General features: G+C 35.9%; 2 protein-coding genes across 2 annotated transcripts; one reads left to right on the plus strand and one right to left on the minus strand.

Moving 5' to 3' along the window:
• Positions 1–908: 908 nt before the first annotated feature.
• chordc1a (cysteine and histidine-rich domain (CHORD) containing 1a) lies at positions 909–6,533 on the plus strand. Its single transcript, XM_042740230.1, has 11 exons — positions 909–1,114; positions 1,659–1,708; positions 1,935–1,991; positions 2,293–2,453; positions 2,645–2,748; positions 3,837–3,895; positions 4,416–4,486; positions 4,584–4,686; positions 4,783–4,902; positions 5,477–5,539; positions 5,997–6,533. The coding sequence occupies exons 1-11, from the start codon at positions 1,051–1,053 to the stop codon at positions 6,162–6,164; spliced, it is 1,020 nt and encodes a 339-aa protein (XP_042596164.1). The 5' UTR covers positions 909–1,050; the 3' UTR covers positions 6,165–6,533.
• A 2,675-nt stretch (positions 6,534–9,208) lies between these two features.
• LOC109050863 (glutamate carboxypeptidase 2-like) lies at positions 9,209–21,591 on the minus strand. The gene is made up of 19 exons (XM_042740206.1): positions 21,323–21,591; positions 20,430–20,532; positions 19,208–19,394; positions 18,356–18,457; positions 17,518–17,643; positions 17,234–17,420; positions 16,217–16,310; positions 15,701–15,796; positions 13,350–13,435; positions 13,115–13,234; positions 12,952–13,034; positions 12,085–12,148; positions 11,889–11,956; positions 11,725–11,813; positions 11,537–11,627; positions 11,152–11,416; positions 10,738–10,819; positions 10,546–10,638; positions 9,209–9,676 (listed from the first exon to the last, which is right to left on the minus strand). The coding sequence occupies exons 1-19, from the start codon at positions 21,393–21,395 to the stop codon at positions 9,484–9,486; spliced, it is 2,202 nt and encodes a 733-aa protein (XP_042596140.1). The 5' UTR covers positions 21,396–21,591; the 3' UTR covers positions 9,209–9,483.
• Between the last annotated feature and the right edge of the window lie 657 nt (positions 21,592–22,248).

Below are 22,248 nucleotides of genomic sequence, written 5' to 3' on the forward strand. Positions count from 1 at the left end.
AAGTAGGTGTTTCTATATTTCTAAAAACATATGCTATGATTTGGAACTTTCATGCGTTTTTAAAATGCAAAAAAAAAAAAAAAATTGTGATTTTTATTCTTAAATATTTTTTCTAGGCTTATTGATTCGTGTAACTAAAACGATTACCATTGAAAATAAATTTCAGGGGCCAAATATTGCCCCTTGATTAAAAAAAAAATCCTAATACGTTAAATGCAATTAAATAAATGTTAAGTAATTTATTAATATATTTAATTACAAGTATCATAAGTTGTTACACCGAGCAGTTATTGTTGTTCGGATAGTGTTCACAGACTAAACTCACCGAGACGTAGGATTTTCCGATCTTTGCCGATGTTGCACGAGTCCCTGCCATGTGCTGCATCGGATGTATCATGGCGAATGTTCCGAGCTAAAACTGTGTTTTTTGTACGACATGAAACAATTCTTCCTGCAGGAGGCGCTTCGAGGTCCAGAAGCCTAATCTTCCATCTACATATCTCCGGCTATTTATTTTTTTTCCCTTTTTTTCCTGTTTTTGGAGACACTTGCACGATACAAATCTTAACCATTTAAATATTTTAATTTCAAGAATTGTTGCATGTGTCAGTATGTAAATCTACCTAAGTAGTTTAATAAAATGATCCAGCCTTATCGATGAATCGTGATTGTGATTGGTCCATCCTGTCAAACGGTGAGAAAAGTAGCGTGTACCACGTGACAACAACTATTTAAAAAAAAGACCTCCAGACAGTAATTTATATTACAAAGAAAAACTTTAACAGCCGCTACATTAAAAAATACACAGAGAATTGACAAAATAATAAAAGCACCCAATTTATAACGTCTATTTCATTCGCTCTGTTTTTTTAGTGATTCATTTCTGTTCACTCTTTTGTGTTGTTTCGGTAGAGTTCGCGAATTTTCCCGAACGCCTCGCGTGAGTTTCCGGCAGAGGACAGATCCGGCGTCTAACGTAGTGCAATATTATAAAAAAAAGACTGTTTTTAAAGGTTGTGCATACTCGATTTGTTTCGTGAAGTGTCCGTGATGTCCGTGTTGTGTTATAATAAAAGCTGCGGCCAGCGGTTTGATCCAGAAAACAATCCTGAAGGTGAGTGTGTGTCATCAAGTTTACTCATCATCTAAAGTCAGCGCATTCATTTAATATTTACCTTCATACTGTTACGTTTCAATGGGCTCCCATGCCTCTGGTTCCCTGTCTGTGCTTTAAAGTACACAGTGAGCCAGAAATACATGCGGTGCTGTTAATGCACAAATATAAATAATCTTGCTTTATTCATTGTTTATGGATTCATACATGCATTTATGTTATGCATAGAACACAATAAATGATATGCTGTCCTTACATGACAAAACACTGCAATATACTTTCATTTCCAAGTCATTAACAAACATATATAATCATGCATAATATGGAAATGTCACATAACTTTGCATTATAATTTGCTTTATTTTTTTAAAGAAGACAATATATGACACTGAAGAAAATATATGAATTAATAATAAAAAGTAACAATAATGATCATTCCAAATGTTAAAATAGGCGATTGAATGAATTTGCATGTAATATTAACAGAGATCTTTGTTTATAGTGTAGTGTTCGTTGGTTTTAAGTGTGAAATCGTGTTTTGCAGATGCATGCACGTACCATCCAGGAGTTCCTGTGTTCCATGACGCTCTGAAGGTGAGTGTTTGAATATCACGGGTATAAAAATATTCATTCTTTACATAATTTTCTATATTGCATTTTCGTAAAATAAACAATGTTATCTCACACTATTCCTTTGCACAGCTGCAAATAAAGTGCATATTGATTTTATTTTGTACCATTTACTGGTTTTTATTGGTGTCAGTGTCGAGGAAATATCTGTATTGTTGTTTTTTACTTTATTTCTCTCTCGTTTCTTCAGGGTTGGTCGTGTTGTAAGAGACGGACCACAGACTTCTCGGATTTTCTTAGTATTGTGGTAAGTGGCTCGGATCCCCGGATCGTTCTCATCTTTCAAGTTTAGTAAAACATTTTATACTCAAGTACATTGCTTCGAACAATTATTCTGTTTTGCATTTGTCTCTCAAACAGTTCCCTTTTGATAAAAGTTCAATCATATTCTAACCAGATATCAGATTCTTTCAGAATCTTTGTCTCAGGTTTATGGCAGAATTCTAGCATTAAAATAAAGCTATAAAATCCCCATTCGTGCAGATTTGTCCATGCAGACGCATGTTTATCTCATCGCTGAAATACCTCCACATGCTTCTTTCTGTCAGGGCTGCACTAAAGGTCCTCATAACAGCGAGAAGCCGCTGGAACCCGTGAAACCGGACGTGAAGGTCTCTGGAGAGAAGAAAGAGCTGGAGGACCTCAAACCCAGGTTTAACGAGTACGTCATCCAGGCGCCCAAACCTCTGGAGTTCATACAGAGACCCAGGTAACTCCTCTTCTTCATCTTCATCATCGTCATTATTATTTTAGCTGCTAATTCGTCAAAAAAAAGCTGCTTTAAAGCTGAAATGGAATCATTTTCATGATTTCTGAGTCATGCAACATTAACACGCTTAGTTTCTTGTTGGAGATGTTTTGTCTCTGTGGTATATAAATGAATGTGCTGCTGTGTTGCAGCTCTGAAGAGCCGCTGGTGGAGCTGCGCAGGAAAGTGTCTCCGTCTCTCAGTCAGGCGCTCGAGAAGCTCAGACTCGCAGGCGCTGAGCAGCCTGAAGAAAAAGGTGACGTTACACTCAAATAAAGATTGTAGAATTTATCAGATTTATTCTCATTTTATTTAAACCCATACTGAAGTTATGCATTTCTATAAAGTGGTGAATGGAATTTAATATATTTATAACAAATTATATAAAGTGAATACAGTTCTTTATTCTGAAAATAGAAATGATCAGACTGTATACAAAGTGTAGAATAAAAAAAAACTCCTTAAATATTAGAATTTTACAAATATCTAACTGGAAGATTTAATGTAATTGTTATTTTAGTTATTATCATTTTTTCTTTGTTTGTAAAAAAAAAAATATATTGTTAAATTGTAGTATACAGTTCATTTAATTATTATTGTTATTAAGATTTATTAAGGTGTTATTAAGTGTTTAGAGCTTGTATTCTTAAGTTTGCCATGAATATTGGTTTTGATGCTGATATGGTATTAATTAAAATGGAACAAGCAAACAAATAAGTAATTGATATTATATAAATATTATAAAAAATAAATTAAATAATAAATGATATAAAATATATTTATTTAAAATATGTGACCCTGGAGCACAAAACCAGTCTTAAGTGTCAGTTTTTCTAAATTGAGATTTATACATCATCTGAAAGATGAATAAATAATCTCTCCATTGATGTATGGTTTGTTATGATAGAACAATATTTGTCTGAGATACAACTATTTGAAAATCTGGAATCTGAGGGTGCAAAAAAAATCTAAATATTGAGAAAATCATCTTTAAAGTTGTTAAAATGAATTCTTAGCAATGCATATTATTAATCAGAAATTAAGTTTTGATATATTTACGGTAGTAAATTTACAAAATATCTTCATGGAACATGATCTTTACTTAATATCCTAATGATTTTTGGCATAAAAGAAAATCTATAATTTTGACCCATACAACGTATTTTTGGCTATTGCTACAAACATACCCCAGAGATTTAAGACTGCTTTTGTGCTCCAGGGTCACATATATATTATTTATTTAACAAATATATTTTCAAATAAATATAAATACATTTTAATTGTATTTGATCACATGGCTGTTGCATGCAAAACCTGAACTGTATGCATTTGTGATTTTTCCAGACGAGGAAGGAGGTGAGGTCAAAATTGGGACGACATGTAAAAATGGAGGCTGCTCGAAGGTTAGAAAAATATTTGTTCTGTATTCATCGTGCACAAAAAAAAAAAAAAAATTGCTACCACTGTACAATAAGGTCTCATCAGCTAACATTAGTTAATGCATTAACAAAGAGCAATACATTTGTTACATATTTGTTTAATGTTAATTAATTACACACATAATGAATTAACAATAATTAGTTAATTACACACACACACACATATATCTATATATGAGTTTATTTGCAAAAACAGATAACTATAAATAACGATAAATCATGTTTTTATTTTATTGTTGGTTTTATTGTGTTAGCTGCATTTTTTAGTTATTTTGAACCTAATAAAAATAACCCAACTGCAGTTTGATTGAGATTAAATGGAATGCACAATGAAAAAAACATGATTTTTGCCATCTGTTTTTGCAAATGAACTCTCTCATCTAAATATGTATTTATATAACCGGTGTTAGCAAGTGGAACCTTATTGTAAACCCATTTTTATAATTAAATAAGCATGCTAATAATATGTGATCCTGATTATCAGACATACAACGGACCGAAGTCTGATGAGGAGATGTGTTTATATCATCCCGGGACGCCCATCTTCCACGAAGGGTGAGGAGCATTGACAGTGTAAACACTGCTGAACAGGGGATGTTTTTCCTTTTTTGATGGTGTTTTTAATGAGCATGCATCTATATTTGCATTTCAGGATGAAGTACTGGAGCTGCTGTAAGAGGAAGACGTCAGATTTTAACTCCTTCCTGTCTCAGGAGGGCTGTAATAAAGGATCACACCAGTGGAGGAAAGACACGGTGAGCATCACACACACACACACACAAACACACACATGGGTCAGGATGATGTGATATACAGCGCTTCTCACATGCATGATGTTTCTTCTCTTCCAGGGAAAGAAAGTGGCTCCGTGTAGATTTGATTGGCACCAGACAGGAAGTCAGGTGACCATGTCCATCTATGCAAAGAACTCGAACCCTGAGCTCTGTTCTGTGGAAGCGAACAGCGTCTCGGTGAGTGTGTGTTATATTACATATACGTGACCCTGGAGCACAAAACCAGTCTTAAGTCGCTTGGGTTTATTTGCAGCAATAGCCAAAAATACACTGTATGGGTCAAAATTAAATATTTTTCTTTTATGCCAAAAATCATTACTATATTTAGTAAAGATCATGTTCAATAAAGATATTTAGTAAATTTCCTACCGTAAATATATTAAAACTTAATTTTTGATTAGTAATATACATTGCTAAGAGCTTCACTGGAACAACTTTAAAGATGATTTTCTCAATATTTATTTTTTTTTGCTCCCTCAGATTCCAAATTTTCAAATAGATGTATCTCAGACAAATACTGTCCTCCTAACAAACCATACATCAATGGAGAGATTATTTATTCAGCTTTCAGATGATGTATAAATCTCAATTTCGAAAAACTGACACTTTTACTTTCTGGTTTTGTGCTGCAGGGTCACAAAAATGTTTTTATTTTGAAGTTACTGTTGTTTCTTGTGGCATTCTCTCGTGATATTGTTTATTATTTTTCTGTAATTGTGTTGTTTGATGAATGATGTGTAATTATCTGCAGCTGAAAATACATCTAAACTTTGAGGGAGATAAAGAATTTGAGCTGAAGATGAATCTGTGGGGCGTGAGTATCATTAACCATCATTTATCTGCAGTTATAATTAAACAACATTAAATCAGACATAGTATTACATTTTTAAATAAATATTTTGAATGCTTTATTTTTTTCTGTTGCTATTTTAATTTGAAAGGTTTAGATGTTTTGTGTTTTTGTCTTTTTTTATTTTTTTATTTGTCAATATAGCTTTTAGAAATTATTGTTTAGTTTTAGTTATTTCTGTGCATCAAGTTAAACTAAATGAAAATGAGTAATGTTGCTTTGGCAGTTACCTGAAATATAGTAAATGTAAGTTTTTATGTTTTATTTCAGTCACAAAAATGTTTTAGTTTTTAGTTAACTACCACAATTGTTTTCCAGATAATGTCACTTTTGCTAAAACATCAAGCTAAAACATTAGCTTGAAACTCAAAGTTAATGATTCTGAAATGTGTTGTGCTAATGTTATCGATTGGGTTGATAGGTAATTGACATCAGTAAGAGTGTCGTTAATATGATGGCTGCTAAAGTGGAGGTAGTCATGAAGAAGGCGGAGCCTATGGCCTGGGCCCGGCTGGACCTGCCGCCTCCGAAGCCTGAACCGACCAATGAGAAGACAGAGAATCAAGACGGAGCGCGAGTGAACGCTTGACGAGGCAGACGGCCGTGATTAAGTGCTCAGACGCTCACAGACAGCAGTGATCAGTGATGAAACCTGCGGGTCTGTGTCACCTTACACTCACCACACACTGTTCAACTAGGAAACAAAGAGAGATTATTTATTTAATTAATTGGAGTTCATAAAAATCATAATGTGGATTCATGTCGGATGAGCACAACAACAGTAGACTATTTAATTTGATGTGAATGAAAAGCTGTCCTAAATCACTATCAAGTTATCAATGGTAAAAATATAGTAAATTAGTTGTTTTTAAAGGGATACTCCACCCCAAAATGAAAGTTTTGTCATTAATTACTTACCCCCATGTCATTCCAAACCCGTGAAAGCTTTGTTTGTCTTCAGAACACAATTTAAGATATTTTGGATGAAAACCGGGAGGCTTGTGACTGTTCCATAGACTGCCAAATAAATAACAGTGTCAAGGTCCGGAAAAGGTATGAAAGTCATCATCAGAATACTCCATCTGCCATCAGACGTGCAATCTGGGTTATATGAAGCGACGGGAACACTTTTTGTAATCGAAGAAAACAAAAATAACTTTATTCAACAATTTCTTTGTCAACAGTCTCCTCTGTGTCTCTCCATATCACCGTATGCTCTTCTGTGTCATCCGTGCCACAAGGATGCGCTGTTTTACGTGTATTTAGCTTTGATTTGAAAGAAAACAGCGCATCCTTGTGGCACGGATGATACAGAAGAGCATACTGGTTATATGGAGAGACACAGAGGAGACTGTTGACAAAGAAATTGTTGAATAAAGTCGTTATTTTTGTTTTCTTCGATTACAAAAAGTGTTCCCGTCTCTTCATATAACCCAGATTGCACGTCTGATGGCAGATGGAGTATTCTGACGACGACTTTCATACTTTAATGGACCTTGACACTGTTATTTATTTGGCAGTCTATGGAACAGTCACAAGCCTCCCGGTTTTCATCCAAAATATCTTAAATTGTGTTCTGAAGACGAACGGAGATGTAACGGGTTTGGAAGGTCATGGGGGTAAGTGATTAATGACCAAACTTTCATTTTGGGGTGGAGTATCCCTTTAACTGCTGAAGCTGATGACGTTTTGTTTTTATGACGTCACAGCAGTCAGCTTTTACAATTTGGTTTCACTCATCGAAATTAAAAAAATATATTTTTCTGCATATTTTTGTCCACTGTAAATTTACAGAATTGCATTTTTCATTGGGTGAACAATTAATAAGCATAACAGTCTCTCACAGCCTTGTTTTGATTGGCGTCAGATTTAATAAGCCATCAATTTCTACTGAAGTCTTTCTTAAACGTTTTCAGTCTTTAACTGTCACCATGGCAATAAAACTGATTTGGTCTAGCAATTCTTGCTTTTCTACTGTAAGGTCAGATATAATTTCTGTATTTTTTTTTTTTTTACTTGAAGTACCATCATTAGTTGTGGATTTGGTTTAGACTTGTTGTCACTGTCTGTAATGTGGTTAATTCCTCTTAATATGTGAGTGCTGTCAGCATTTACACAGAAGCAGATATACTTCTTTTTGTCTTCTTTTTCCATTCCACGTTGTTGTCTGATTCACAGCCTTCTGAATTCTCATAATTTCCTCTCATGCACTTTCACCTACAATTTCGCTCCTGTTGTGGGCTGGAAACTATCATCTGTGTTGTGTCCTGATGGTAGAGACGAGAAAATAAACCATCCATAAACACACGCTGTGTAGACTTACTCAGGTTTGGTTTAAATCCAACTAGAAAAAGCGCAGTAAATCACGGAAAACTGTATTTGCATCTGAATTGATCTTTTATGACACTGCCTCATGTTACTGTAAACATTAAATCACTGTACCGTACTCTCATATTTGTCTTTCTGTCTCATCATTTAATCTAATTTCATGTTTTACTTAATCTTTGCTAAAAAGCATGCATTTGACATGAAAATTTACATGAGCGTGGTTTTACAAATTCATAGTGAATGAAAATGATTTGTACCAGTTTTTACCAATTTTTCCATTATGACAATATATGCAAAAATGGTTTTGCAAACAATTCACTCAAATGCGACAATTTGTTCAAGATTTCCAAGCGATGTATCAAACTGTTGCTTTCATGATTGACTGTTTTTAAATCTCCTTGTGTCACATATGAGGTCAAATTGTCACTATTTTGGAACTATTTTATGATGACACAGAATTTTTTATTAAATATAACACTATCATATGTGTAAAATGTGCTTAGGGTTGTAACATTGCAGTCATTCATAGGTAGTGTACTAAATTAAGGAAACTAATGCCATCCCTGCAATTTGTCCACTTCAAATCTCTTTGGATGGAAGACATCTGCGTAAAGGAATAGTTCAGCCAAAAATGCAATTTTGCTGCAAATGTATATGCCCTCGGGACATTCTAGATGTAGGTGAGTTTTTTGTTCATGGTAAAATTTGGAGAAATGATGTGTTACATCACTCGTTCAGCAATGGATGCTCTGCAGTGAATGGGTGCCGTCAGAATGAGAGTCCAAACAGCTGATAAAAACATCACAATAATCCACACCACTCCAGTCCATCAGTTAATGTCTTGAGAAGACAAAAGCTGTGTTGTTAGAAACAAAACCTGCATTAATACGTTTTAACTTAAAACCGTTGCTTCTGGCTAAAATACGAGTCCATAATAACACTTCCTTCAGTGAAAAAGTCTTCTCGTCTGAATCAGGAGAGAAATCTGCACAGATCAAGCACCGTTTACAAACCAAACCAGTTTAGTGTTTAGTATAGTATAACATGCTTCTGAACAAGAAAAGATGGATTTTAATGTGAGGAGATAGACTTTTTCACTGGAAGAAGCATTATTATGGATTATGGGCTCTATTTTGGCCAGAACTAACAGTTTATGTTAAAAACGTCTTGACGGATTTGTTTTTTTCTTGCAGTTTTTGTGTTTTTGTGTTGTTAAGTTGTGGACTGGAGTGCTGTGGATTACTTGTGATGTTTTTATCAGCTGTTTGGACTCTCATTCTGACGGCTCTTATTCAGTTGAGAGAATGTGTTGATGAGACACTGATGCAATGCTACATTTCTCCGAATCTGATGAAGAAACAAACTCTACATCTTGGTTGGCCTGAAGGTGAGTAAATTTTCAGCAAAATTTTATTTTTGGGTGAACTACTCCATTAATATTTGACAATTTATCTGCTTTCTTCTGAGACTCAGATCTGCATGTGAAGTCCCTTATACACTGACATATGAACAGTTTTGCTGACATGCTGTAGTCCCGCATCCACAGCATGTTTTGAAATCCAGAAGTGAAGGAAGGCCATCTAGCTGACGACGGGCTTTAGCGTCTCAGCAGCTGCGTTGACCGTGAAGGCGGCGATGCTGATTTGGCGTTTGACCTCATCCCAGGCCTTCTGCCAGTCCACTGCGTTCTCAATGTCAAACAAAGCGTCATAAATCCCTGGGAAAGACTCACCCGCATATTTATTGTGACTGCTGGGCGCAAATATGATATGCCTGGAAGAGACGAGAGAAAAAAAGACAAACGTGTACAAAAAACCATGTAATCAGACAGAGCTGATACTTAAACTGATCTTAAAACAGCCAAGTGGTAATTATTGTCGTAATGGAAGCACAGGTAATGTAAATTTGGGATTTAACAGGAGCAGACCAGACCTAGAAGAAGTGTTCTTTTGAGCTCTAATAATGCAAAACGTGGTTTATGCAAGCGCAGATTCTCACTTAAACCAATAATCTCAAGCATTAAACTTGAGCGCGTAACTCATCTGTGACGAGCAATTCATCATATTTTTCCCTGACAAATGTTAGAATTAGTAAACAAAATCCCACAGATGTGCAGCATCAGCATCGTTCAAAAGTTTGGGGTCAGTAAATAAATTAATACTTCATTCATCAAAGATGCATCAAAAATAACAGTAAAGATATGTATACTATTACAAAAGATTTATATTTCAAATAAATGCTGTTCTTTTGAACTTTCTATTAATGCGTGAATCCTAAAAAATAATATGTATCCCGGTTTCCACAAAAATATGAAGCAGCACAACTATTTTCAACACTGATAATAATAAATGTTTATTTATTTGTTTTCATTTTGATTTGAATTTTTGTTAAACGTTTTGAATTTTGTTGCATGTTTTTTTTAATGTCCATATAGTTTTTATTCATTTTTATTAAACTAAATAAAAATGAAAATCGATGCTTTGTTTTTTTATTTATTTGTATTTTTATTGTATTTATTATTAGTTTTATTTTTAGTAACAAGTAGTAAAAAATATTATGTTTTTAGTTAACTATAACCCTTGTCAAGCGGTCAATAATGATTCTCTGAACTTCACAATGTCATGATGACAGATAGTGGTCACCTGTAAAATGGTCTCCCAGGCAAACCCAGCGGATCAGTGAAAGCTCTCTCTAAATACATCAGCTGATCGTTTACCATCCTTACGGCCAGAGCACTGACAGACAGATGCAGAGAAGACAACAGGGGTAAGAAACAGGCAATACAGTACAATTCTAAACCTACGGCAAAAAAACTAAATTTTTGTCATTCGTACTTCGAGGTGTCGAGCTGATCAAGACGCTGATGAAAGTCTCGTGCCACGACCGTGAAGTTCTCAACAGCAAAGAAGAGAGAATCTAGAACATAAACCATAAAGAAAGATGCTGACCGACAGGAAACGAGAGCTTTGCATCTGAATGAAGGGCAGTCACAGCCCCCACTTCTCATACCTAAAAATAAAGGTTCTTAATTGGCATCTATGGTTCCACAAAGAACTTTTAAAATCCATGGAACCTTTTCGAAGAACAAAAGGTTATTTAGAATGTTCCAAAAAATATCGTGTTCTTTTGGAAACCTGAAATGTTTCTTCTACTGAATCACTCACTTTTTATTGTAAAGAGTGTATAGCACACTATTTTTATGTGAACATATTAATTTTGCATACTACATGTCTGGATAGCATGAGTACCGAACGAGACGCTGTGCTGCTGCATGGCAGCAGGGTGCTTCAGTGCCAGCTGGTAGATGCTGTTGGCGTATTTGGTGAGAGACATGGCGTATTCCACACAGTCCAGAGGTAAGACCGGAGAATCGGCCAAACTGAAGATCAGTCCTCCCCGAACACGGGCCACGGCCTCCAGCCGGCGGAAACTCGGGTCGTAGAATCGCTCCACGATCTCGTAGGTCTCGTACACGCTGTGGTACACGGGGTAACTGCTGTAGCGCTCGGTTTTCTGGAGTAGGAGGGTGGGGAATGCTGAGTTAACTAACTTTAAATGCTGAGTGTGTAACTAATGTTTTTACTATGCACAGATGCTTGAGTTTAAAACAGCGTCACACACAAACACACTCACTCGGTTTTTGGTGTATCTCGCTCTTCCAGATGCAATGCCTAATCTGATGAAATACGCTTCAAAATCACTGCCAGAGCCCAGTTTACTGATCCTACAGAGAAAACACACACAAGCAATGCATCTCTAATCAGTCAGATGTTCTTATAGATGATTATGATCATCGTCATCCGGAAGCCGCTCTTCATTACCACGGTGCATCTCTTTCTGTGGAGTTATCACGTTTGTGCCAGCTCTGATATAAAGTCATGCCCTCCTCTCCCTCCTCTGGACTCGAAACTTCAGAAACACACTATTAACATCACTTGCATTTATATAGATAGATAGACAGATAGATAGACAGACTCAATCTCACCTTCTTGGTGATGTCATAAACCAGAGTGTGTAGGGAGGGAGTGCAGTCGACTCTCAGTGTGTACATACCTGCACACACACACACACACACACACAGTATCAGAATAAGAGACTTGAATACTTGCAGATGAGATCAGCACTGATTTTACAGCACAGAGACACTCATAATGAAGTGTGTGTGTGTGTGTGTGTCTGACCCTCAATAGCAGAGTCTGCATTGATGTAAGCCACGGCTCGCTCCTGCAGGACTCTGGCGTGATCCTGCAAGACACACGAGAGGTAATGATTACAGATACACAATCACTGATTCACTCAGTCAGTCATTCCTTTATTTAATGATTCATTGATTCTTTAAATAAGCATTTTTTGAATTAAACGGTTCACTCATTTTGTGGTTAATTCATTTGCTTATTTATTGGTCATTAATCTGTTCATTCAGTCAAGCATTTGTTCATTAATGTATTCATTCAATCATTCATTCATGCATTTTTAGTTCATTCAATTAATGAATCATACATTCATTCATCGATTAATTAAAGCAATAATTAATTTGTTTCTTTTCTGTCATTAATTTGCTCATTCATTCATGCACTTATTCATTTGTTCATTGATGCATTCATTCAGTCATTCAAGTGTTTTTAAATTAATTTTTCCTGCACTTTTTAATTAATTCAGATTTATTCCTTTATAACTGCATTTTTTGTTCATTCAATGAATCATTCATCCATTCAAGCATTTTTTCACTTATTCAATCAATGATTCATTCATTCAGTGTTTCATTCTGTTCATTCAAAGCTTAATTGATTCTTTTGTTCAATCAAGAGTTCATTTTCACATTCAACTGTTCATTCATTTATTAGTTTTTATTCATTCAGTGTCTATTAAATTTGTTAATTTATCTGTAATTTGTTCATTCAGTCAAGCATTCATTCATTTGTGAACTCAATCAAATGATTCACTGATTCATTCCTTCCTGTGTTCATTTTCTGTGCACTCATTCAATCAATAGATAATTCATTGATTCATTAATGCATTTATTTCTTCTTTCATTCATTCGTTCGTACCTCTGCCCATTCTGTGGATCCCAGCAGACCAAACTCTTCTGCGTCCCAGCTGGCAAAGATCAGCGTTCTCCTCGGCCTCCAACCTAAAACACACAGAGAGAATGTGTTCATTTGAATTAAAAACAAAGTGGCACTGTTACGCATGAATCTAGACGACACACACCTTTCTTCATGAGCTTCCCGGCCGCTCTCACGTTCTCGTGCACCACAGCAGCTCCTGACACGGGATCAATCCCTCCGAACACCCAAGCGTCACGATGGCCGCCCAGAATCACGTACCTGTCTGAACACACAGAACCGAGAACAAAATAAACCATCACAAACTCTCAGACAGTGTAACACAACTCTAAAAACTACACTAAACACGTCTGAAAGAAGACTAGATGAGCAGATGTCACCTGGCTCCACCGCTCCTCTGATCCAGCCAATCACGTTGTAGATACGGGTCACCTGATTATTGGTGTGGATGTTCATACGCACTTTACTAAAATTTCACAAAGACAAAATCCAGTAAGGAATCAGTACTTTCTAGTTTACTTTACACTGCATGCATGCATGGATGGATAAAAGCATCTGCCAAATGCATTCATGTAAATACAGCCTTCATTTACAGCCTGCTATATGTGTGTGTGTGTGTGTTTAAAGATGGCCTCCCCAAACACAAGGCCTTTGTATCAAACTGGCCGACCTCTATGGAAGCAGATTAGTCTCAAATATAATTCACGCAAAAAACACGATTCACACATGCGTAGACAATTTCACATGCATTAAACCTAATTCACGTACACACAAAAAAAATTCACGTGCGTGAAAAAAATAATATATTCACAAAAAGCAATTCACATGCGCAAAATAAAATTATATAATCATAAAATGCATTTCACAAATGCAAAACACAATTCGTAGATATACAACTGTGCACAAAAACCTTTGAATGTTTAAAATGTACGAGTGTCTGAATGTACGAATCGTCATTTACTACGAATCCACTCGGATTTGTGTGTGTGTGTGTTTTTGAGACTTTCCTGGCAGAGCTCTCTTCCCACGTGGGTCTGTCATACTCTGTAGCCAATCAGATGCGAGCTTACCATTTAACCAATCATATCATAAGCCACTGAGAGTGCATTCAAGGAGAGTAGTTTTGCACATGTTCAGATGAAGTCACAATAATGGCAGAAGCTTCCTTTTTTTGAGTCTGCGCGTCAGAAACAGAAGTTCTAAAAATCGCTAAAAACGGGCTTCACTTGTCTCAATTGAGTTCCAATTGGGTCGCTGTGTCCATTTCTTTTACTGTCTATGGGATTACTGATGTAAAGGCTTAATTTCTGTTCTAATTAATCCATATTGCGCAAAAGGTGCGCAGAATCTTGCTCCTTGAATGCACTCTCAGTGGCTTATGATATGATTGGTTGAATGGTAAGCTCGCATCTGATTGGCTAAAGAGTACGACAGACCCACGTGGGAAGAGAGCTCTGCCAGGAAAGTCTCAAAAACACACACACACAATTCCGAGTGGATTCGTAGTAAATGACGATTTGTACATTCAGACACTCGTACATTTTAAACATTCAGAGGTTTTTGTGCACAGTTGTATATCTACGAATTGTGTTTTGCATTTGTGAAATGTATTTTATGAATATATAATTTTATTTTGCGCATGTGAATTGCTTTTTGTGAATATATATTTTTTTTCCACGCACGTGAATTTTTTTTGTGTGTACGTGAATTAGGTTTCATGCATGTGAAATTGTCTACGCATGTGTGAATCGTGTTTTTTGCGTAAATTATATTTGAGACTAATCTGCTTCCATAGACCTCCAGGGTTCATTACAGAACAACAACAGAGCCACAGGAGTGTGTGTGATGTCGTGTGAATCTGTGTGTGTGCTGCGGGAAACAAATGCGTGTCGTCTCTCTTTGAGAACGCTGAGTGCACAAACCTCTCAGTCCTGCTGACATCACGCATAAAAATGAGTTAACCATTACCAGAAGTGCATGAATATGCATGTGTAAGCTGATTATGTGCTGTGTAAAGTTGAAGTAACGCATCATAACTGCAGGTTTTGGGGTTAAAGGTCAGGATTGGACTGTGTTTAATGCTCAGACTGAGGTTTAGAGTAGTTAACTGTCTGACTGAACATGAAATCACTGTTTACATCTTTAATAAACACCCATGGTATGATTCTTCCGAGCACATCATTCAAAAGAAAATCATTTCCTAATCTTAAATAGAAATATAGTAACATTTTGTAATCGTTTCCCACATTTCATGATGCAATCAATTCATTTTACCACTAAATATTCTCTTTTACTCAGAAACCTTAGAAGTCAAATGCATTGTTAATACTATTTCATGCAGTCTTAAGCCAAGACACCATGTTTCTGAAATATTACATATTAAATATGCTGAGACAATATATAATTAAATATGTAATATTTGAATCAGTTTCAAGAATAGAAATCCGAACACACTGGATGAAGCCAGGTTCAAAATTCTTGTCATTTTTTTTTTTTTTTTTTTTTTTTACATGTTAAAGGTTTTTACAAAGGATTTTTCTCTTTTTTTTCACCTTATGCAAGTAAAATTTCTGTCTCTCAAATTTCTACAAAGTGCAGTAAAATAAACACTTAAATGTGTATTTTGTATTCTTTCCGCTAGTCTGAAAGAAGACTTATGGAAAATTAACCAGTGCATGCCTGCAGAGTGTTGCCTTAAAAGATCAAATAGAGGATAAAAAAAGTCTCATACTTCTGATTTAAACCGTCTGTGAATCCCGGTCCGATTCTATATGAGATGTTCAGGGAGCCTTTCCAGTTATCCGGCGGATGAGGTCCTCCCATATGCCTACAGGAAGAGACATATATATATATATATATATATATATATATATATATATATATATATATATATATATATATATATATATATATATGATAATGCAATTTTACATGTCAATTTTAAATAGTTTTTATAATTCAAAAATATTATTATTTTGAATAATAATGCATGCATCACATACTGATGAATAAAAACTATTATTCAAAATTATTTTAAATGAAAATATGTTTTTTTTTTTTTTTCTTTATAATATTAAATACATTGTGTGTGTGTGTATATATATATATATATATATATATAAGAAATATACTATTGCAATAATACTATTGCTCTGGTTAAAAAAAAAAAAAAAAAAAAAAAGTATTTTTGTAATGTTTTCTATTTGTTTGAGGTGGACACAAATGTTTTTAGCAGTGGCCGACTCACTGCAGCAGGTGAACCGCGTCATGATATCCGATGGGATGCACTGGAATCTTGGGAAGCCCCACTGCGTCCTCCAGACTCGATCTGTAGGTGTATTCTACAAGACATTGACGATTCACAGTGATCAAGACAGTAATTTCAATGAGAATCTCATTTTATTAAATTGCACTCACTCAGCAATGGATGCTCTGTAGTGAATGGGTGCCGTCAGAATGAGAGTCCAAACAGCTGATAAAAACATCATAATAATCCAGTCCAAACCGTTCATAATAAATAAAATCGCTTTCTTCAGTGAAAAAGTCCATCTCCTGTTGTCTTCTAAAATTAAAATCCACAAACATATTTGTTTAGGACTGTTTTTGCTTGTAAATGGTGCTTGATTTGTGCATATTTCTTCCCTGATTCATACGAGATGGTTTTTTCACTGAAGAAAGCAATATTACGGATAGAGGACTTGTAAGTTTAGCCTGAAGCAATGATTTGAAGTTAAAAAACATCTTAATAGAGTATTCTGATGATGACTTTCATACCTTTTATGGACCTTGACACTGTTATTTATTTGGCAGTCTATGGGACAGTCACAGGCCTCCCGGTTTTCATCCAAAATATCTTAAATTGTGTTCCGAAGACGAACGAAGCTTTTACGGGTTTGGAATGACATGGGGGTACATTTACATTTATGCATTTAGCAGACGCTTTTATCCAAAGTGACTTACAGTGCATTCAAGCTAACAATTTTTTATTTTTATTTTTTAACTGACATGTGTTCCCTGGGAATTGAACCCACAACCTTTTGCGCTGCTAACACAATGCTACCACTGAGCCACAGGAAGTGTAAGTGATTAATGACAAAATTTTCATTTTGGGGTGGAGTATCCCTTTAACTGATGGACTGGCGTGGTGTGGATTACTTGTTATTGTGAATTATTGTGATGTTGTTTTTTTTTTATCATGAATTTAATCATTCTCTACATTAATCATAAAATCAGTTTAGAATCTGTCTGTGGCACAAACGCAGACCTTTGGCAGGGTATCCAGGTGTGAGGGGGTCTCCCGCCCCGTTCAGATTCAGCACGTTTCCTCTCTGAGCGCCTCCTCCTGGCAGGTTCCAGCCGTCGGGATACGGCTCCACGCCGTCAGCACAGTAATCCGCAGGGTCCGAGAACAGCACGATCCCTTTAGCTCCTGCTAACATCGCGTTCTTCACCTGCAAACACCGCCAAACTAGTCGTTCCGAGCCCACAGTATTTTCTTTTATATGTGAAACATAAAACAACTCATTAAACATCACGTCCGAACCTCACCTTGTTCCCACGGAAGATTTTGCCATATCTAGCGATGACGATTTTTCCTGAACAGTTTATTCCCAACTCTCTCTCCAGCTTAAAGAAATCCTCCGTCCGGCCGTAATTCACATAAACCAGCTCATCCTACGGTTCACAAACAGCAGGTTCATTTTACTTCTGATACGGTTCAAAGGTTTGCAGTCTGTAATAGTTTTTATGTTTTAGAAAGAAGACTTTTATGCTCACTAAGGGTGCATTTATTTGATCAAAAATTCAGTAAAATCAGTAAATAATATTACCATTTAAAATATCTGTTTTCTATGCGAGTATAGTGTAAAATGTAATTTATTCCTGTGATCAAAGCTGAATTTTCAGCATCATTCCTCCAGTCTTCAGTGTCACATGATCTTCAGAAATCATTCTAATATGCTGATTTGCGGTTCAAGAAACATTTCGGATTAATATCAACATTGAAAACATTTGCCTTGCTCTATATTTTTGTGGAAATGTGGAACATTTTATTTTTAAGGATTGCTTGAGGAATAGAAAAGTCAAAAGAACAGCATCTATTTGAAATAGAAATCTTTTGTAACATTCTAAATGTCTTTATAATGTCACCTTTGATCAATTTAATGCATCCTTGCTGAATAAAGGTATTAATTTCTTTAAGACTTTTGAATAGCAGTTATAAATTTGATGTAAAATTATGAAGACAACCCTTTATTTTCAATACGATACACTGATTAATCAAGCACAATAAGACCAGGATCATGCATTGAGGCAAAAACAGTTTTGGTTTTGATTTCATGTTGACTGTTAATTAGCACGTGTCAGTATTTGGCTATGTGTGCATCACCTCTGGCTGTCCTTTCGCAGAGAAAGCACTATAAGGAGGGACGATATCGGTAACATCTTCATAACCTTCAGGGACCGGCTCAGCCAGAGACGTGTTAAAGATCTGAGAGAGGGAAAGTGACATGTTGTCATCTATTATTTACTGCATTATGCACTGCAGTCATTATAAAACATCCACAGACACAGTCATGGACTTTAACCTGTCACCATAACAACCAAGGTGGAGTTGTTACTCGCAGCCTCACTGGTGATAAGATAAATGGCCTTAATATCACACACACACCAAATCTTCTGATGTAATGAGAGAGAGAACAGTCCCACACTTTACAGGTTCAGTTATGAACCCACTTCATGATCTAGAACTATTTTTTGCTGTTTAAGGGTCTGGAGTTCATTTAAGGGTTAAAAAAAAAAAGTCACATTAATGTTCTTCAGATCATTGTTTTGGTTTCTTGAAAGCACATGAAGAAAATAAAAACTAGTGAAAATAAAGTTAATTATTTGCGGAACTTTAAAAGGTTCTCCTATGACAAAATCACGCCTTTTAGTTCTAAAAATTTTATTTGAAAGAATTTTAAATATTTACATTTTAAAAAAATGAATTTTGTTCTAAAAGAGTGCAGATGTGTCAGGTCTGAAGAAGTGCATGTGGGCTTGCAGCCTAAGCGCACTTCATAGTATGCAAACTACTGGTTGACTGATAAGGGTTTCTAGAAGGAGGGGTGTCCTTTATATCTACACAAGAGCAGCTCAAATTAATCCCTCATTTACATTTTATGCAATATTACTGATCGATCCTGAAAGTGTATATCCAGAAAGGTGTCTTGTTTGTGTTCTGGTTGTAAGTATGTACCTCAGTGCCCAGGTGGTCCACTATGGAGATGTAATTGGGGTTTGTTTTATTTGGGTATGACAGCAGCACGTCGTACGGCACTAGCTCCACGGAGTCCAGCCCAAACTCCATCCACTCGTCCCGGATCTGCTTTGCCAGATCCAGATTCTGCTGCGATCCAGCCAGGTGGGGCAGCCTTGTGAACTTCCTGTTTAGGTGACAAACGTGAATAACGAGAGACATAATCTAGATATTAATATCAATTCTATATAGAGAGGACAACTAGGTTAGCAGTAAACTTAACTTAAAGGAATAGTTCATCCAAAAATGAACATTTCAGGCCATCCAAGTTTGTTTGTTTCTCCATCAGAGCAGATTTGGAGAAATTTTGCATTAAATTGCACTTACTCAGCAATGGATGCTCTGCAGTGAATGGGTGCCGTCAGAATGAGAGTCCAAACAGCTTATAAAAACATCACAATAATCCAGTCCAAACTGTTCATAATCCATAATAATGCTTCCTTCAGTGAAAAAGTTGTCCTCTCACATCAAAATCCACAAACATATTTGTGACACTCTCAGGCTAAAGTCTCAAAATCTAATTATGAGATGACAAGCATCAAAGTTTGATTTCAAACATTATTTTCACTATGATTTCAATCTTTGACATGTCCTTACTCAGTCGATATTAAAGAAATAAAGGTTATATTTTCACAGAATGTTCTACATCTTTATGAAGGATGATTTTATGAAGAAAACAGTAAATCACAAAGGCAGGGTTTTCACAGGCAGGGTCCCATTTGTTTAGGACTTGTAAATAGTGCTTGATTTGTGCATATTTCCCCCCTGATTCAGATGAGATGGCTCTTCACTGGAGAAAGCAATATTATGGATAGAGGACTCGTAATTTTTGCCTAAAGCAATGATTTGAAGTTAAAACATCTTAATTGACAGACTGGAGTGGTGTGGATTATTTTGAGTTTTATTTTATCAGCTGTTTGGACTCTCATTCTGACGGCACCCATTCACTGCAATGGATCCACTGGTGAGGAAGTTATGCAATTCTATATTTCTCCAAATATGTTCTGATGAAGAAACTCATCTTCATCTTGGATGGTCACAGGGTGAGTAAATATTTAGCAAATGTTCATTTTTGGGTGAATTATTCCTTTAATGATATTATTCAGCAACATCAGAACTAGTTTATTTAGGGCATGTGGACAGACAGGCATCATTTTCCCACCTGAGATGATGTTTAATATTCTCTGCCTGCATCTCATCCAGAAAGTCGTGGAGGAAGCTTTTTGATGCATCTCCGTGATTAATAGTAGGTCGAGCACACCAACCTGAGAACAGCAGTTAAGAGAAACAGACACCTGTTACACCAAATATTAATGAAAAATCCACACAGGAGGAAAGAATAATGAATTATTTCAAGTAATTGCCTAAAAAGTGTCATTAAAAAATCCAGTATCACTAATGCAATAGTGTATTTTTTTAAAGCAACAATAAACAAAGTGATCAAACCGTTTAAGTTCCCAAATTTTGTTAAATGAATTTCCATGATTTTGTCCATGCAAATTTGGTTAAGCAATTTTTTACATTCTATGCAATATTTAAGAGTCAAACATTAACAGAAATAAAAAATGACATTGCCATAGTAAATTTCCAGCACTTTTAATGATTATACAATGTTTAAATTCTCTGATATTTCTAGATTTTCCATAACTGTGTAACACAAGAACATCTCTTCTTCAAGACTGTAAACAATTATATTCAAAATAAAAATATAAATGCGTTTAAACACTTGTTTTCGATAAAGATGGACCTATTAGAAGTGAATGGGGTCTCTGTCTCAGTATAGACACACCTGCCCTAAAGGCCTTCAACACCTGTGGAATGCAGCGCGTGAGATCTGGACAGGTGAGACCAAAGGTAGCAAACACCTGAACTAGTTTCTGGCCAAAACTCCACGCGTTAATTAATGCTGAATCTGAAGCGTCCCAGTGTGTAACAACTTTGTTTTGTTTTAGTGCTGTCTTCTGGCATAATTATGCGCAACAACTTGACTCTGCATTAATCACGACAGGCATTGCATATAATTATAAATACTTCTATAAAAGTAGAAAAACTCACCAATAACAAAGCCAATAAAGAATATAACCGTTAACCGGCAGAGAGAGCTGGTTTTTTTATCCTCAGTTCCCATTTGAATAAACAGCTCACATTGGAAGTTGGAGAACTAGTGCTAGGAGGAGTGAGTGAGATATGTAGGCGGGTCTTGGCTGGCTTGTGTTGTTCATTAGTTCATTGCAGCGAATCGGTTCGTTTGAGTGAAAGTGATTCACCAATTCTCTTGCTTTATCAAGCAAAATAAAAGTTGCCGTGCAGGATTCTACGCGTTTCTTCAAATATTTGTTTTTTTACTGCCGCTGAAAACAAACTACTTAAACTAGTTTAAGAAGCCAAAACCAGGTTAACCGGTTTGTTCTCCCAAACTGAAACAAAGCTGAAAAGGTGCCAAACCCCCTCTGAGCTATCAAATCACCCTGACCATTTGAAACCAGTTTGGTGAGCAGAGCAGACCACTTAAAGTAAAAAAAGGTTAGGCTGGATGGCTGTTGTTGTTGATTTCAGTAGAGACGTCTATTTTTTTACTCTTAATCACACCGATTCAATTCATTGTTTCAGACAGTATTTTTTGTGTGTGTGTAATTTCCAACACATGGCCGAACACATACCTGTACTAGTTTAAAAGCTGCGGGTAAAGAGTGACTTGCAAATACTTTGCGTTGATTCTACCGAGTCATGGCACTGAAACGATTCAGACGAATGATTCTTTGGCGAATCGAACATGGCCGGTTCAGTGTTCAGTAGATAGTTCACACAAAGGCAATATACAACCGCGCATACAGATGCGGTTAGAGCACGTAGTGACTCATTAGGTAGAGTTTCAGTGACTCACTAAAAGTAGGGAGTAAATGTGCATAACCGCAACCCTATTTTGAAGCAATAGATGGCACTGTTGGCATATTACGAGAAAATAAAAAGTGTTTTCACTC

This window comes from Cyprinus carpio, chromosome B15, assembly GCF_018340385.1.
Source record: "Cyprinus carpio isolate SPL01 chromosome B15, ASM1834038v1, whole genome shotgun sequence".
Classification (NCBI taxonomy): Eukaryota; Metazoa; Chordata; class Actinopteri; order Cypriniformes; family Cyprinidae; genus Cyprinus; species Cyprinus carpio.